The sequence below is a fragment of the Anoplopoma fimbria genome, chromosome 22, assembly GCF_027596085.1.
Source record: "Anoplopoma fimbria isolate UVic2021 breed Golden Eagle Sablefish chromosome 22, Afim_UVic_2022, whole genome shotgun sequence".
Lineage (NCBI taxonomy): Eukaryota > Metazoa > Chordata > Actinopteri > Perciformes > Anoplopomatidae > Anoplopoma > Anoplopoma fimbria.
The window spans coordinates 5,478,970-5,494,633 of NC_072470.1; the positions used below are offsets into that span (position 1 = coordinate 5,478,970).

The window sequence follows — 15,664 nt, forward strand, 5'->3', positions numbered from 1 at the left end:
TCGCTGGTAAAACTTTATAAAGTTGGTCTTATCTGAAAGTGGTAGATGGACACACAATGTGTGAGGGGAAAAAACTAAAGATAAGTGTGAAAAGATAAAGTAGAGAGGGGGTTAATGACGTTAAAGCTTACGATGAGGGACAGAAGTTGCATCATTTCTTTGACTGGAAAAGTGGGAGGGAGATTAGGAGGATAAATGTACGTCTGGTAGAGACTTTATCCATTTCCCTCCTCCCTGATGGACATCACCGAGGGTCCTCTGCTCTGCTTCCCCAACCTCAACTCCTCCTGCAGGCGGCTGCCTAAACCCCGCTCTGAGACTGCTCTGCTCTACACCCTGCTGGCCTCCGTCTCTCTGCTCACCGTGACCCTCAACCTGCTCGTCATCATCTCCATCTCCCACTTCCGGCAGCTCCACACCCGGACCAACTCCCTGCTCCTGTCTCTGGCCGTGTCCGACCTGGTGGTGGGGCTGCTGGTGATGCCTGTCGAAGGCCTGCGCTACATGGAGACGTGCTGGCTGCTGGGAGAGCTGATGTGTGCTCTGACTCCTTATGTTTCTTACTGTCTGCTCTCTGCCTCCGTGGGCAACATGGTGCTCATATCCATAGACCGTTATGTGGCCATCTGTGACCCAATGCTCTACGCCTCTAAGATCACCCTGAGCAGAGTTAAAACATCAATCTGTTTATGTTGGGCCTGTTCTCTTCTCTACAACGGTTGTATTCTGAGGGGACACTTAGGGCAGCCGGACAGGTTCAGCTCCTGCCGTGGGGAGTGTGTGGTGGTCATCAGCCACATCGCAGGAGTTGTTGACCTCTTTGTCACATTTGTTGGGCCCTGTACTGTCATGGTTGTTCTCTATATGAGGGTGTTTGTTGTTGCCATTTCCCACATGCGTGTCATTGGGTTGCAGACTGCTGCTGTGACTGTTAGGTTAGCTCCAACCGCTAAAAGATCAGAGACGAAGGCAGCCAGGACTCTTGGGATTGTGATAGCTGTGTTTCTAATGTGCTTCTGCCCGTATTACTATCCCTCTATAGCAGGCGAGGAAACCTCAAACAGCTTGTCATACTTTGCAGTGTTGTCTTGGATCATGCTGTTGAACTCCTGTTTCAACCCTCTGATTTATGCTCTGTTCTACCCCTGGTTTAGAAAAGCTATCAAACTCATCATCACACTGAAAATACTGCATCCTCACTCCAAGGAGAACAGGATCCTGTAGACTAAATATATCTGTGTTTAGTGACATTTCAGTTTTAATGAAGCATCCTGTCTGCATCACCTGTATATGTGTGTTTCAGCTGCAGACATTCATCTTCTGTGACACACTGCACCACTCTGCTCATCCACAGGTGGCGTGATTAAGGTTAACCTTACATCTGACAATAACAGTTTAAAAACACATAACCAAACCAATACAAAAGGCAATGTTCCTTCTAAAAAATAATGTTTAATTTTAATTTGACATCTAGCAGTTAGATTAGTTTGTTTATTTGTCCCAACCAGCCAAAGTAACTAACTAAGCAATGGACGCTGCAACACGTGTTTTTCCAATATCTTTATTGAGACATTTGTTCAAACATATAAAACACAGACACATACAAACACAAATGTAATGGCCTTTAAGCCCTTGACTGACGTGATAACTCACATGTAACGTTGGCCTGAGTCTCAGTCTCTCTGGTTCCTTCATTGCTTTTTATTAAGCAGGTTCACAAACAGTCGAAAAGCGTGGAAGTCACCTCTCAGGTGTCTGTCGGCCATCTTTGATACGTCATCGGGTCACATGGTGAACCTGAGCTTTATGGCGTCTTCCATTAAGGGGGGGTCATTCATTGCAACAACATGGGAAATAATCATAAAGTGTGACATCATTAACAGGATTTGTAATGATGTAATGTAATTTTTAATACTGTTACTGACTTCTCCACAGTTAGAAATGAACATACAGCTGAAAACCATTGTAAACAATATCCATTTATTTAGATATTCCAGAAATATTCTGATATACTTTATTCTAGCTTTGCACAAAGAAGACATAGTTTGACAGACACATAACATTTAAAGGGAACTCAAGTCAAGTCTTCGTACTGCTTTAAAGACTTAAAACCTTGAAATGTGTGGTACAGTGTGTTTTTATGGATTTGAGATAGATATGTTTTACATTGTGCAAACATTTAAAACAGATTCTTAGGTTGATATGAATACAGAGGACAAGACAAGAACTCATAACAGAAACATTTTACTCACTGCATTTCCTTTGTGGTAACGTCAAACATTTTGGGTCTTAAATAAGGTAGAAACAGGGGAGTAATGTGTGCTTTTATTAAGAATACACTTTGAATATTTGTTGAATAAACTGCATTAAGACACCTCCATAGAGGCTGCAATATTTCCACTCTATCCCCACTGCATAAGAAAATCTCTATGTACCCGAATGACAATATTTTCACACAAAAGAAAGCATGTTAAATACGGCACTGACATATAACAGAGAGAAGCAGCCAATAACAACACACTGTGCGTTTATGTGACTTATGGCACATATTAATCCTGTATTATGTGATTTAACATCATCATTCTTACTATTGATGAAAGGGATAAAGCAGTAAAATATGTTTTACATACAAAAATGTGTTTAAAATAAATATATTGAGATATTATTGGATATCGAGATCTTTTTGCCACAACATGTCCACAAACTATGTGATCTCTGTAAAAGTGGACATTTAGGAGGTACGAGGTTTTTTTTAGCAGACACAATAAACGCGGTTAAACAGACAGTCGTGTTAATATTTCTCTGTTAAGGCATGGAATAAGCAACGATGTAACAGCTGTCCACTGCATCACGGTTGCAATATAAGAAGTCTCGCTGCCTCGCTTTGATGAGCGTAAGACAGCAACACAGACACAAGAAAACAAACATGACCAGCTCTGAAACATCAGGATACGTTTTTTAAACGTGTTTTTACAGAATTTATATTTTAAGCTGATAAAATACCGTCTTTGGTCACAAATAAAATCTTCTGCTGAGACACTGAGCAGCACATTACACACTGTAGAAACAGAGTTATTGGGGCATATGTTTGACATTATGATTAGAATGAGAGCTGAAACAACAGGACTTTTCTCAATTACCAGGACAGTGAAGAAACATTTCTAATTTCTTCCATATTATCACATACAATGTTTAAAATACATATACTGTATTGTATAATTACTATATATCACTTGCTTCATTTAATATAAAGGCCCTCATTTCACCCCCCGCTTTAGAATGGCTCTTATAGATATACTGTCTATACAAGTTCTGCATTGCCTTCCTTTATAGCCTTTGTAACACTTTGTACAAGATACAACGTCTCCTTTTTTCAATTTGATATAGATCTCCGCAATATAGACATTCAAATCTGCAGCATAACAAGTATTCATTTGTTAAATATCGATTCTTTGACATTTCTGATCTTTTATAATTCATCTAAAATTGAATTTAAAAAAATTAACCTTTTATCTCAGGATAGGTCGACTTAAAAATAAAGCATGATTTCACGTTGCTATGATGAAGGAGACAAGCAGTAAGGTAGATTGCTGCTAGAATATACATTCAACCCTCAGGGTATGTAGCCATAAGAACAGACAAAGGACGATGATGTTGATATTCAACACTTTAAAGATTAAATAAGAGCCCCACAGAGAGAGGAGGGAATGGGAATGTTTTTGTAAATGGGAACACTTTTGTCAAAACTAAACAACTGAGGAGACAGCAGTTTAGTTTCAGGGGAAAAACAAAAATGTCTTTCACGATTCGGGGCTACAGACGAGATAGAAAACAAGTCGGTGGCTTATAGACACACTTGAGGCCGGGGCTCAGTGTGGAAACAGAAGAAGCCTCACTTCTCTGTACATTCTTTTCCTTTCAAACTACGTATTTTTCAATCAATCAGTCAATAAAATCACACTTTACTTTTTGTTTGTGAAATGTTTGCAGCACAGCCTCCCTGTTATCCGTACCCTGCAGGTATTTGTATGGCATTTGGCTACAGATAGAAAAACACAGTACGCCTGTCAGCCCTCTCAAACGTGGGACTCGTCCAGGTCCAGGTCGACGGGGGAGAGGGGCAGGGGCCGCCGACGGGGCGACCGGCGGGGTGAGGGATGGGACAGCAGCGGGGTGAGGAGGGGGTTCTCTGTGCCTTCATCCTCGCTGAGCTGCAGCAGGGTGTCGCTGCGTGGCAGGAGGGCAGTCGTGTCCGCGTCCCCGGGGCTCTCTCTGATCCTGGGCGGGGCTGGCGGTGGTGGAGGCAGGAGGGGCGCCGACGGCAGAGGCGGAGCGGGCGGTGGGCCGGGGGCCGGCGCCGTGCCGAGCACCGGGAGCGGCGGAGGGAGAGGAGAGGAGGTGCGGGACAAAGGGAGAGGGGAGCATGTACGGGTGAGGGTCAGCGGGGAGCAGGTTCGGGATGGGGGTGTTGGGGTGGAGGGGCGGGAGATGGAGGGGGAGGGGAGAGGCTGCTGCGGAGGCCCCACTGCTCTCGCTTCTCCTTGCTGCTTATGATGTTAGGAACCTGGAGAGAGAACACTTTGTTCCTGTAACAAGGTCTTAAATTTAAGTGGACTTTGGATTTAACACATTTGGAAATAAAAAGTACCTGCAGTAAAGATAATAAAACATTTATAATAATTATGATCCTAGCTTTTCACAAAAAGTATTCCTCATCCAAACAATTATTTATTTAATTATGGTCTTTTATATTTTTTTATATTGACCTCTTCAGGTCTCCATATGAGGACAACAGTTGCAATAAACGTATGGATGAATGGTTTTCAGCAGGTAATGAGAATTTGCCAAGATGGATGTTTCAACATCCACCCCGGCTCCAGTCTTCTCTCTGCTGGTCCTACCTGTGTCTTAGCAGGACTGTGCAGGTCGGCAGTCACCGTGGACGAGGAGACAGAGGGCACTTCCAGTGTCGGGGACTTTGAAAAGGCAGGACTGGCCTTCCTGCCCTCAGCTGGAGGGTCCGTAGTGCCGGGAGTCGGGGGTTTGCTGGCCCCCGGCTGGCCTTGATTCTCTGTAAAGGTCACTGACCTCTTTTGGTCTCCATGCGCTGTGGGAACACATGCATGCGCACGTTGTCAAAACAAGAGACAGCAGCGCCAGCTAGCGACTCGCTAACACATCAGCACCACCAAAAAAAGAGTGGAGGCAGGGATGGAACAGGAAGGGGAGGCAGGGACTGGGAGGGGATGCAAGACAGACATGCAGAGCGCCCTATCGGGTGAGGTTGCAGATAAAAAAAGGGGCGGGCCGTTGCAGGGTGGAGAAGAAGGGTTAAGGGTTGTGTCTCACCTTCACAGTCCAATAAAGTTTCTTTATTTCGAAACATAAGGCATGAGACAGAACAGAGTGAGAAGAGTCAGTCTGGGGACAGTTGGTACAACAAACAGCATTGGAACAAAGACGGAGGTCGTGGATGGGGAGGATGGGCCAGTTCAAGTCAGCACACAGACATTAAACATCACATTTTAATGGGATGATTCTGTTTTAACACTATTCAACAGTCTAGATTTGGCTTGTTGTGTGTTGATCTGAAGTGCAGGGAAAGTCTGGCTTTTAGTTTTTCAGTGACTCACTCATTATCTTCAAAGATTCTACGACAAACATATCCTACCATTCAGTCAGCAGCACTAACACACACACACACACACACACACACACACACACACACACACACACACACACACACACACACACACACACACACACACACACACACACACACAGGCACATGTGCTGTTACCCAGAGGTTTGTTCTTGGGCTGGATGCTCCTGCGGGTTGTGGAAAGCCTCGCTCCAGATCGACCTCGTGGTTCATTCTTTGGAATGGACAGCAGGGGGCGACGCAGCTGCAGGATGAGACTTTAGAATTAGAATCTTTCAGAGTTCAGGCAATATGACAAATGTTTTTTTTTTTTTAAAATGTGCTTCATACAATAAGTATACATTTATGCACTTGTCTATTCGTTGATAAAGCAAGGACAATGACAAGTTAACCAAAATCAAAACTCTTATTTATTCAATTTATTAATGATAACTTGTTTCCTTAGAAGAGCAATTTATGAGATGTTTCCCCCCACTATGTATAAAACTGCACCAGTTTCATGTAACATCTTGATTCGATCTGTACTTACATATCATATATATTCCAGTTATTTAGATTTTACATTTTTCATTAGAACACAATGAGGGATATTTCGATTTTTTAACTCAATATTTTATTGCTGTTTCAGTTGGAGGTGTAGTGCTTTCCTATAAAGTGCTAAATCATATTTCAATCAATCATATATCCAGTTTCCCCCTACCCCTTTTTTGAATAAAAATCACTTCTTCAGCACTGCCCATGTATTTTGCATAATTTCATTAAAAATGAGGGATAAAGTTAATTTCCACACCTGTCTGAGGCCTCTTTTTCTTCCTAAAGGAGGCTGGATCAGAAGGTTCTGCTGGCCCGGTTCACTCTGCACACTGGCAACCCTACAATCACACACACACACACACACACACACACACACATGTACAAAAGACACAGAAATGCATCAACATGAAGAGACCAAAAAAGCCACGCAATCCCGAGCTGGGCTCGTTTACTAACCACATCTTTGACCACTATAAGATGTTACTGCTATTCTATCTATTCACGCACTACACCACACACACAATAAGTTACAAGACACCCAATCACAGTGCAGATAATAACTATGCTGCAATGATTCATACACTGAAAACACAACAAGGGGTAGTAGGGGCTGGAGTAGCAACGCTCATACTTTAAAAAAGATTCCCCCCTTTCTTAAAGTGTGACACTGTTAAATCAAATTGTAATAGGGCTCGATCAGATTTGAAGTTCTCAAAAGCATTATTGGACAAAAGTGGACAAAGAAAACAAAAGTGTCCTTATGTAATGGTTGCCACCCCAGTTCCCTCTTGCCCCTACAGATTGGTATCCAGAGAAGGACGCCCAATTTGATCAGTGCGAAGCCTGATAGACACGTAAACAGTATGAAACACCATGGCACCAATGGGAGAGAGGCTGACTTTAGTGATGGCACATCAACTGTAGAGACCCACAGCTAGAAGAGGTGAAACAGAGGCAGAGCTCCCTGGACCCGGGGCTGAGGGGGCCCTCTATAGTTGCTTTTTTTAGGGGGGTAACTGCCTGGTTAAGATAGCGCAGCAGATGAGCTGAGAAGATGAGGGTCAGTGTGGAGCTCAAGAGGAAGGGGAGGGGGGGGGACAGAGACAAGGCACACTGGACCCACACAGACAGAGATAGAGACAGGTAAGTGGTGGGTGAGGGGAGGTGTGGTGGGCCGAGGCGATTTGATTGGATGTGGATGAGTGATCAACGGCGAGGCGGCCAATAGAGGGGGCCGTCCCGAGGCGGTGCCCCTCCCACTGGCGGACAGATGCAAGAACGCACCAATGGGACAGACACAGAGAGAGGGCCACTGTACCTAGAGAGGTTACCCTCCTGCAGAAGGCCCTGGGACTCATCTAGCACATTGGGTTCACTGTAAAAAGGGAGGGCGGAGGGGAAGAGGGGGAGTTTAGGGAGTGTAGTTCGAGATCCGTTACCACCCGAGTCCCTGAGCCCAGACAGCGGGGTGGGAAGCCAGAGCTCTGAGAACAACAGTCTTACCAAGATAGTCTTAGTTCTGAGATTGTTGAACAAAAACATTGTAGATCAACAGAGATATACACAGAAAAATGGCTGAGGTTGTGGGATATGACTGGTTGATTGATTTCAAAATATTAATTCTAAATAATACATAAATAGGCCAAGATCTGAATTGTACATAAGTGTTTGTTGAAGGCAATTGTGAAAGCATAAATTAGTTAATTTGAACCTAACAGAGTGTTGGATCTTTTATTTTTTATACACTATGCTTGCTTTTATAACCAAACTAAAACTGGAACTAAAACTTCATTCAGTTGTGATCATACCCAAAACTCTTCCCGTCTTTTAACAGAAACTACACTACAAAAGTTAAACATTGTGCTTGTTTGTACTTGTGTGTTTCAGTGTGTATTGGTGTGCGTGTACCTGTGGCTGGGCAGCATGGTGGTGCGGGGGACCTCGGGCTGCGAGGCCGCTGAGCCGGTGGCGTGGCTGGAGAAACGGCGCTGTGCTATCATCCGAGGTAAAAAGGCTTCGTGCTCGCTCACCACGCTGGGAATACTCATGGAGTCGTCTGGAGGGAGAAGGGTGGATGCGGTGAGTTCAGTTCAAATTTCTACGAACGTCATGTGAAAGAAATGAGAATGTTTTCTGACTCTCTTCATCGTCCTCGTCCGTGCGGCTGAGCGTGTCCTGGGAGGGTTGGCGCGACGGTTGGCTGTCCTGCTCCCAAACTGTGCCGGTGCCCGTGTTGGAGCGCGACATCGTGGCCAAACTGAGGCGATATGCTGACGTAGAGGTGCCCACGGTGCTGATGGACGTCTTGCCCTGGTAAGCTGTTGGGTGGGGGCAGGTCGAACACAAGTTAAGATATAAAAATATATGTACAGATTTCCACAACTTTTAAAATTCAACAAATGGCAGTTTTTGCTTCAGTGTCTGACCGGAGCCGCTGTGCACAGCCTCCTTGAGGATCTTGAGTTCATTGTTGAACTCTGCAAACAGGGAGCTCTTGCAGAGAGGTCGCGGGATGAATCGTCGCTCCAGCTGGTCAGCGATGTGGTGACGTGCTGTAATCTCCTCCTGGGAGTCGGCAGGCTGCGTCAACAACTAGGTGAACATGAGCATGCGTGGACCAGTGAGGAAGACGAAGAGGCAAATTGTACAAAAGTGCATGCACAGTCAAAGTGAATGAACAAATAAACTGAAAGGAGTTCACTGGTTCTTTACCTTGCACTGTATGAAGGGTCTCAGCAGGACAAAGATAGGAATACGGGTGCGGACGATGAAGTCAATGAAGTCCCAGAAGGCCAAGCCGCCCACTTTTCTCAGAGCCATCTCTTTCACCTGCAGGCTTAGCCGGTACCATTGGTTTCCCAACGAGCGCTCAAAGCAAACCAACACCACCTTCAGAGCTGACAGAGGGACGGAAGGAGGGAAGAGGATGAGAAGGGACCAAAACAAGCTATAAAATGCCGTCACTTTTCATTCATACCCAGATACGCAGCCTGGCTGGTGGACTCTGCTAATCCCTCTCTGCGCAGATCCTTCCCCGTGTCGCCCGGGGTGGAGCAGTGAGCCGGGGAAGCGTCCAGCATGAAGTTCTTGGTGCGGGAGGTGGAGATGATTCGGGGAGGCAGGAGGATATTGATGACCGTCTGGAGGAGCAGGAAGATCTCGGGCTGCTCCAGGTGGGGGCTATCTGCAAGGGGGAAACAGACGGACATTAGATTCAAGACATTTGTACAATTTGATTTATGTGTAGTTATGTTGTCAACACTGAGTTGCATACCAAAGAGCTGTCCCATACAACAAATAAGGCCTGTGAGCTTTTACCTTTGCTTCCAGAGCCCACAGTGAGCACAAAGGGAATGAGCAGGTTGAGCAGCATCCCCTCTCGCCTCTCCTGATTGGTGAAAGGTGAGATCACATGGCTGAGAGGAAAGTCCTCCTTCAAGGCCTAGGATGGAAAACAAAAAATGATAAAAAAATGGACAATTAGTGCTGCTGATGAATGGATGTCCAATGAAGAGCCAGATAGGTTAAACGGACGGCTACCTGGATCTGCAGGGCAACCAGTCGCACCACTGCTGTGCTGAAGGGCAGCGGAGGGGAGAGGTAGGGGCTGAGGTGGAGGAGAGGAAGCCCATCTGCCACGCTGGAGGGACCGACCACACCCATCACCTGACAACGCACACCAAGGTATTGCAAAAACTCCAACCGTTATACTGAATGATTTGTGCAGGTATTGGTCGCCTGTGTGTTTCCATACCAGGTTGACACAGACGTTGATCAACGAGCGAAGGTGTGGCAGGAAGGAGATGATTGGCTGTCGCTGCAGTGTCAGGCAGATCCCCTCGATCAGGTTGCTGGCTGCCTCCCACTCCACCTGTCTCCTGGAGAACACCCACCCATACAACACCACCCCGCACCCAAATAGAAGCAAATTTTTCATGAATTTAAAAATACAGTAAAGTTAAAATGCCACATACGTGTCACGTTGCATGAATTCAAGAGGTTCTCTTCTTTTGCTATGAATGTGGCATGATATTAAATGTAAAAGCAGAGAAAAAGAACTTTAACATAAAACACTTACCACTCTGTTCACATTTCCCTCCATATATCATCACCTTAATGACTGTGGTAAAGACCATACTGACAACAAATAGTGCAAAGCTCACAAACATAGCCAGCTGAACACTGCAGCAACAGATCCTGGTGTGAAGCACACATCTGTGACCAGCGGTCCCTCTGAGCCAGCGGCGCTCAGGCTCATTTCATGGAAGAGGACGCAGGTGTGCAGGTGTTTCTTTGATTTTGATAAAAATGAGGCTGTATTTGTGGTAAACTTTTATGTATTGTAACTCACCTTCTGTATTCTACAAAATATTACAGCATTAAAAATATAAAAAGTTTGTATTGAGAAGCAGCTATAGACCTGTGGAATACCCATTTAGTCTGATAGCCTTTCTTACTTTTAGTGAATCTTATTGAATAGGATCATTTATTACATTTTTAGTTGATTTGTTTAAATGTAAATTTTATTTCCATTGTTTGAATAAAAATAAATGGGTTTTTTTCTTTGCAATTTGAGTTGCTTTTATGTATGTAATATGCAATACAAATATTTATTTTTACTATTATTATTAATGGTTCAATATTACACTAGATTGGATATTATTGTAAGGAACATGTTGCATCAGTGCCATTTCAATCAATCAATATTTCATCTTTGACAAAATTTATTTTTAATTACTGTTTTTTATTGCTTATTTGCTTATTTATAATACTTGTTTTTTTTACTATGTCTTTTGTTTGCACTTTACTCTACGCTGCTGTAAGTCCTGTAAACTTCCCCGCTGCGGGACTAATAAAGGATTATCTTATCTCATCTTATCTTATCTTGTTGCTATACATTGCAACAATGACATTTGGTAAAGCAAGCATTAAAAGAACGTAAGTATGTAGTATGACTTTCAACATCTCTGAATGAGTGATAATGTAAAATGATATTGTTGTTTATTTATGTGTTACATACCACCTAGAACAATGATCCTAATTATTTCCACATGGTGAGGTAGACAGATTAAAACGAAACAACATCTGCATGCAGACAAACAGTCACATCTGCCACTGTTTTTCTGAAATTCAAATCTGCATCATCTTTCATGACATAAGGCTGGACTCTGGCTTAGAGGGGACACTTCCTGTTGTCCATTCCTGGTACACACTTACTCAGGCACCCAGTAATGCATTTAACTCCTCTCGCGCACGCACGCCCACAAGATCACACGCCACAGCAGCACTTACGGTACAGCAACCACGAAGGCAGCGTTACAGAGGACAGTGCCAAGAAGCCGTCTATCTACTGTACACACCACGGCACCGGCACAGCACGATACATCCACAGGGAGACAGAGATAGAAGAGGGATTGTATTCAACAGACCTGGTGCATAATGCCTGTGGGCGAGCGCACCTGAGCGTAGGCATCTTGTGTATTTTGTTGAACATGCGGTCCAGCCTCTTGAGGATCAGGATGAGGGCGGGGCGGACGGCCTCGGACGACCAGTCGGTGATGGGCAGCATCTCCATGATGTAGCGCCGCAGCCCTCGGCTCTCCATGGTCAGGGTGTCGTAGGGCGCCAGCTTCAGCAGGGCGTGGGCGATCTCCGCCAGCCTGGGAAAAAGGAACACACAGATACACTTCAGTGTTACCTAATTGGACTATAGTCCAAACAACAACAGAATAAATAACCTTTTGTCAGATATATCCAAGAATCTGTAAAATTAGATCTAATAAAATGCTTTAAAGGTTGAGAGTACCAGAAGCACCATTCCTACATTTGTTATTCAATTCTACTGTTGCTATTTTGACTCACTACGTTTGAAAATGTTACTTAATCCAGTAAAATTGCATTAAGGAAAAGGAATATAAAACAATTCTTATGTAGTACTATTCTATTCACACATCAGGACCTGTTTCATTGTAAAATCTTCATTAATGAGTCACACTTCTTCCCTCAATTGACCAACTTGAAGGAGAAGAACAATCAACTTACAAACTTTTATCAAGAAATCTAGAGTAATTTGCGAGTAAACCTCATCACCTCATGTGGGACTTGATGTCCAGCAGCTCCAGGGCCGTGACCCTCGGCTCACCGGCGACGTTCTGCAGGATTTTTAGTCGCGGCCCGCAATGTTTGTAAAACTCGGTGCAGATGTTTAACAGCGACTCGCGGGGCCGGCGGAACTCCTCCCTGGCGTTGCGCTCATCCAGCTCCTCCCTCGGCATGCCCTGGCCCTCCTCCAACAGGTGGAGGTTGTCTCTGGACACATGCATACAAACGGGACATTAGTCTTGTCTGTCTGACTCTAGAACTGCACTCTAGCCATCTATCCTGGGACTGTCACAAGGTGAGTTATTCAAAGTTATAGTCCTGACCTGGTGTTGACCCCTCCTGACATGGCGTGGTTAGCTGTAGTGCCTCCTTTATGGCCCTGATCACAGCGGGACATCTGGGGGGCTGTCATGGGCCTGTGGGAAAAGTTATGTGGATTGTAAGCAGATAAAAGGACATCAGATCCTTATGCACAAATAAAACAGACTTGTTTTGTTGATTCCTGGGGGAGAGTCAGACCTTGTGAGGGTCTCTGAGCTGTAGAGGAGGGCCTGCAGGGATGTGGCCAGAGCAGCGATGGCTGCAATCTCATCCCTGGCAGCCGAGGCCGACTCCATTGTAATCGTGTTGCTCTTCAGCTTCTGGAGGTGGCAGGGGACCAACGCCTCCAGCACCATCAGCATCTGGAGACTGGAGAGATGCATGCAGACCATTAGAGGACAAAAAAACCAACTGCTATGGAAAAGAAGGAGATGCAAGAAGAGAGGATGAATCATTGACGCCTCTTCGATATGTTTCCATACCTCCTGAAGGATTCAGGGGCGTAGGCTACCACGGTGACACACAGCTTGATGGCCTCGCTGATGGAAAAGGCCAAGTCCTCATTACCATAACAAAAATCTGCAACAAAAAAGTACAGCTCTCTATTTGTTTATGTTTGTATAAACTCAAACACAAATACAAAAAGGTATTAGCAGGAGTTTTCCAGAAATGATGAAGGATTCATTTAAATAAATGTGACAGTTTACCGAGAGAGCGTAGAGGTTTTTCAGCTTTAACAAGCTCCAGCGCATCCAGGGCGTCCCGGGTCTCACCCTCCAGAGAGACCAGCAGGTCAAACAGACACTGAGCTGACACTCCTTTAGAAAGACCAGTACTAGTGCTGGTCTGGAATCGCATATGAAGAAAGAGACATTAAAAAAACAAAAGCTATGTGTGTATTAACTATCCCATTGATTTGAATATGTGTGTACACTCAGCAGTCTTACGGTGAATTCCAGCAGCGGAGCCACACTGGCAAACAGCTGCATGATGAAGGGTTTGCGGTGGAGGATGTAGAACTGCCGGCAGCAGAACTCGATGCCCTGCCTCAGTAAAGGGTCGCTCTCATAGTCAGCATAGACCTGTCATAACAATACAGAGAGGACACATTGTAAGGAAGGTATGATAAAATGGTGTGAAATGAGGCCAGTTGAAGGAATGTAATTGCATTTTTTTTTTGTTGTTTTGTTTGCTTTTGGGTGTGCAATCTCTTTTTCTTTTTTTAATCAATATCAATTTCTGCAGGACACTTGTATCCGTACCTGCAGCATGGTTGGCAGGATCCACTGGTAACCGCTCAGGGAGAAAAGGTGGTTGAAGTGAACGGCAGTGTTGATGGCGGTGGCTGTGTACTGCCTGAGGAGGGCGCTGTCCTCCGGGTGCAGCAGCAGAGCCCCGTTGAAGACGTTGAGGAACAGCATCATCTCGTCGCCCCACGGGTACTCACTGGGCATGCCCAGAAACATTTCCTCCAGCAGCTTGATCCAGAGCACTTTGTGGAGGGTGTCCAACCCGAACAGCTCCTTACCTGGGAGAGGTGGGGAGGAGGAGATGGTGGCAAGTATATAAACTGGAATGATTTTTATTCAAATACAGTGTGAATCGGTCTCACCTTGTGGCTCATTGACCAGCGAGAACTCTGCGTCGATGGCGGTGCGTGGGAAGGATGGCAGGCGGAGGAGGTCTTCCTGCAGCAGGGACACGTGGGATTGCTTGTGCACAGCTGGCATGTTTTGTGTGAGGGAGATGAGGAAGAGGACCCGACCAACTTCCTCTAGTTTACGGGAAAACACCTAGAAGAAGAACAGAGATGGAAAAGGAAAAAAGTAGACACTTAATACACCATGTTTTTACCCTGTTACCATTCTGTTGACTATTTCTTTACGGTGTCTTAAGTGTCAAATTTTAAATCTTCCATACCTGTTTCTGGATTAGCTCCTGTCCTTTCTCAGGCAGCATGTGGACCAGGTTGAGCTGTGGAGAGACTGATCTCCGGAATGGGTAGATGTCTCTTACATATGTCTGGAGGAGGTAAACAGCAATATTGTATTGGAACGTACACAGAAAATGTTCAAATATTGCCTCAAAAAAACAAGTCCGCCAAGTTCCTCCTTTGTGTATCAAGAATGACCTTGGTTCTCATAGTAATATACATCTTCTCTGACCTAATGTATCTACAGTACCTTGCTATAATGGATGAGGTTCCATCGTTTGTCCATGAGGAAGTAGTGTGCAGATCTGGCCTCGGGAATGTTGAAGAATTCCAGGCACTCCTGTTTTGAGGGGAGAAAATAGTTTTTACAATAAAAAGCTTATAAATTACAATGCATAGCTAAACATCAAACTAGTGCTTACACATACAGGGCTAATTTTTGTGAAGAACAAATTATTCTACTTTTGAAACTTTAAGTACATTTAGCTGAAAATGTAGCTGTTTTTTTACATTGCTGCACTGCTACTTTAACTTAAGGGTACCTTACCTTGAGTAGGGCTTCAAACTGGGTGTCTTCATGGACTGGAAGCTGTGTTGGAATATCACATTCGTTCTGCCCGTGCACCACCAGTGTTTTGGTTCCTGCATCCACAATGCACGAGAAACCATTCAAATATACTGACATGTTATTGACGTCATCCTGTTTAAATCAAATTTGAAGGTTCTTTAGGTCATCAGTCTCAGCTAAGTCTCCATTGTAAATGAGACCTGGAGTCTTAATGGGATGTAAAATGAATCAAAGTATCAATAGGTTCACCTGGCATGGAGGCAGTGACCAGCAGCTTGACCTCACACTGCTCCTTCTTCATGGTCTGCTTGAGGTCCTTGAAGAAGAGCCCCTCCACATAGCCGACCACCTCCCACAGGAAGGTCAACGTGGCCGAGATGGCGTCCATTCCCCACTCACACGGAGTCCGCACAAAATACATGATCAGTCCCACCTAGCAGGGGGAGATTCAATTTGGAGAATTGATGATTAACTGAGAGTTTATAGAGTTTTGTGACACCGGCAGACCCGCCCCAGCCCCACGGAGATGCGGAGACCCGCCCGG

General features: G+C 44.9%; 2 protein-coding genes across 2 annotated transcripts in view; one reads left to right on the forward strand and one right to left on the reverse strand.

Annotated features, from left to right (window-relative positions):
* The first annotated feature begins 237 nt into the window (after nucleotides 1-237).
* LOC129111561 (trace amine-associated receptor 13c-like) lies at nucleotides 238-1,224 on the forward strand. Its single transcript, XM_054623553.1, has one exon. It carries the CDS (start codon nucleotides 238-240, stop codon nucleotides 1,222-1,224), a length of 987 nt encoding a protein of 328 aa, XP_054479528.1.
* A 766-nt stretch (nucleotides 1,225-1,990) lies between these two features.
* LOC129112017 (protein unc-80 homolog) overlaps nucleotides 1,991-15,664 on the reverse strand; it is a 39,578-nt gene continuing 25,904 nt past the window's right edge. The window contains 27 exon segments of the mRNA XM_054624189.1: nucleotides 1,991-4,451; nucleotides 4,484-4,564; nucleotides 4,902-5,107; nucleotides 5,801-5,906; nucleotides 6,453-6,534; nucleotides 7,515-7,571; nucleotides 8,105-8,252; nucleotides 8,335-8,514; nucleotides 8,623-8,788; nucleotides 8,909-9,093; nucleotides 9,174-9,380; nucleotides 9,515-9,638; nucleotides 9,737-9,862; nucleotides 9,951-10,074; nucleotides 11,656-11,856; nucleotides 12,287-12,541; nucleotides 12,622-12,714; nucleotides 12,818-12,988; nucleotides 13,102-13,198; nucleotides 13,327-13,465; nucleotides 13,567-13,701; nucleotides 13,882-14,147; nucleotides 14,232-14,412; nucleotides 14,540-14,641; nucleotides 14,803-14,892; nucleotides 15,100-15,194; nucleotides 15,370-15,553. Of these exon segments, the coding sequence (XP_054480164.1) occupies nucleotides 4,077-4,451; nucleotides 4,484-4,564; nucleotides 4,902-5,107; nucleotides 5,801-5,906; nucleotides 6,453-6,534; nucleotides 7,515-7,571; nucleotides 8,105-8,252; nucleotides 8,335-8,514; nucleotides 8,623-8,788; nucleotides 8,909-9,093; nucleotides 9,174-9,380; nucleotides 9,515-9,638; nucleotides 9,737-9,862; nucleotides 9,951-10,074; nucleotides 11,656-11,856; nucleotides 12,287-12,541; nucleotides 12,622-12,714; nucleotides 12,818-12,988; nucleotides 13,102-13,198; nucleotides 13,327-13,465; nucleotides 13,567-13,701; nucleotides 13,882-14,147; nucleotides 14,232-14,412; nucleotides 14,540-14,641; nucleotides 14,803-14,892; nucleotides 15,100-15,194; nucleotides 15,370-15,553 (4,176 nt within the window). The 3' untranslated portion in view covers nucleotides 1,991-4,076.

What these genes read in the sequence shown, in the direction of transcription:
- LOC129111561 (XM_054623553.1), top strand. Translation starts at nt 238, where the DNA reads ATGGACATCACCGAGGGTCCTCTGCTCTGCTTCCCCAACCTCAACTCC.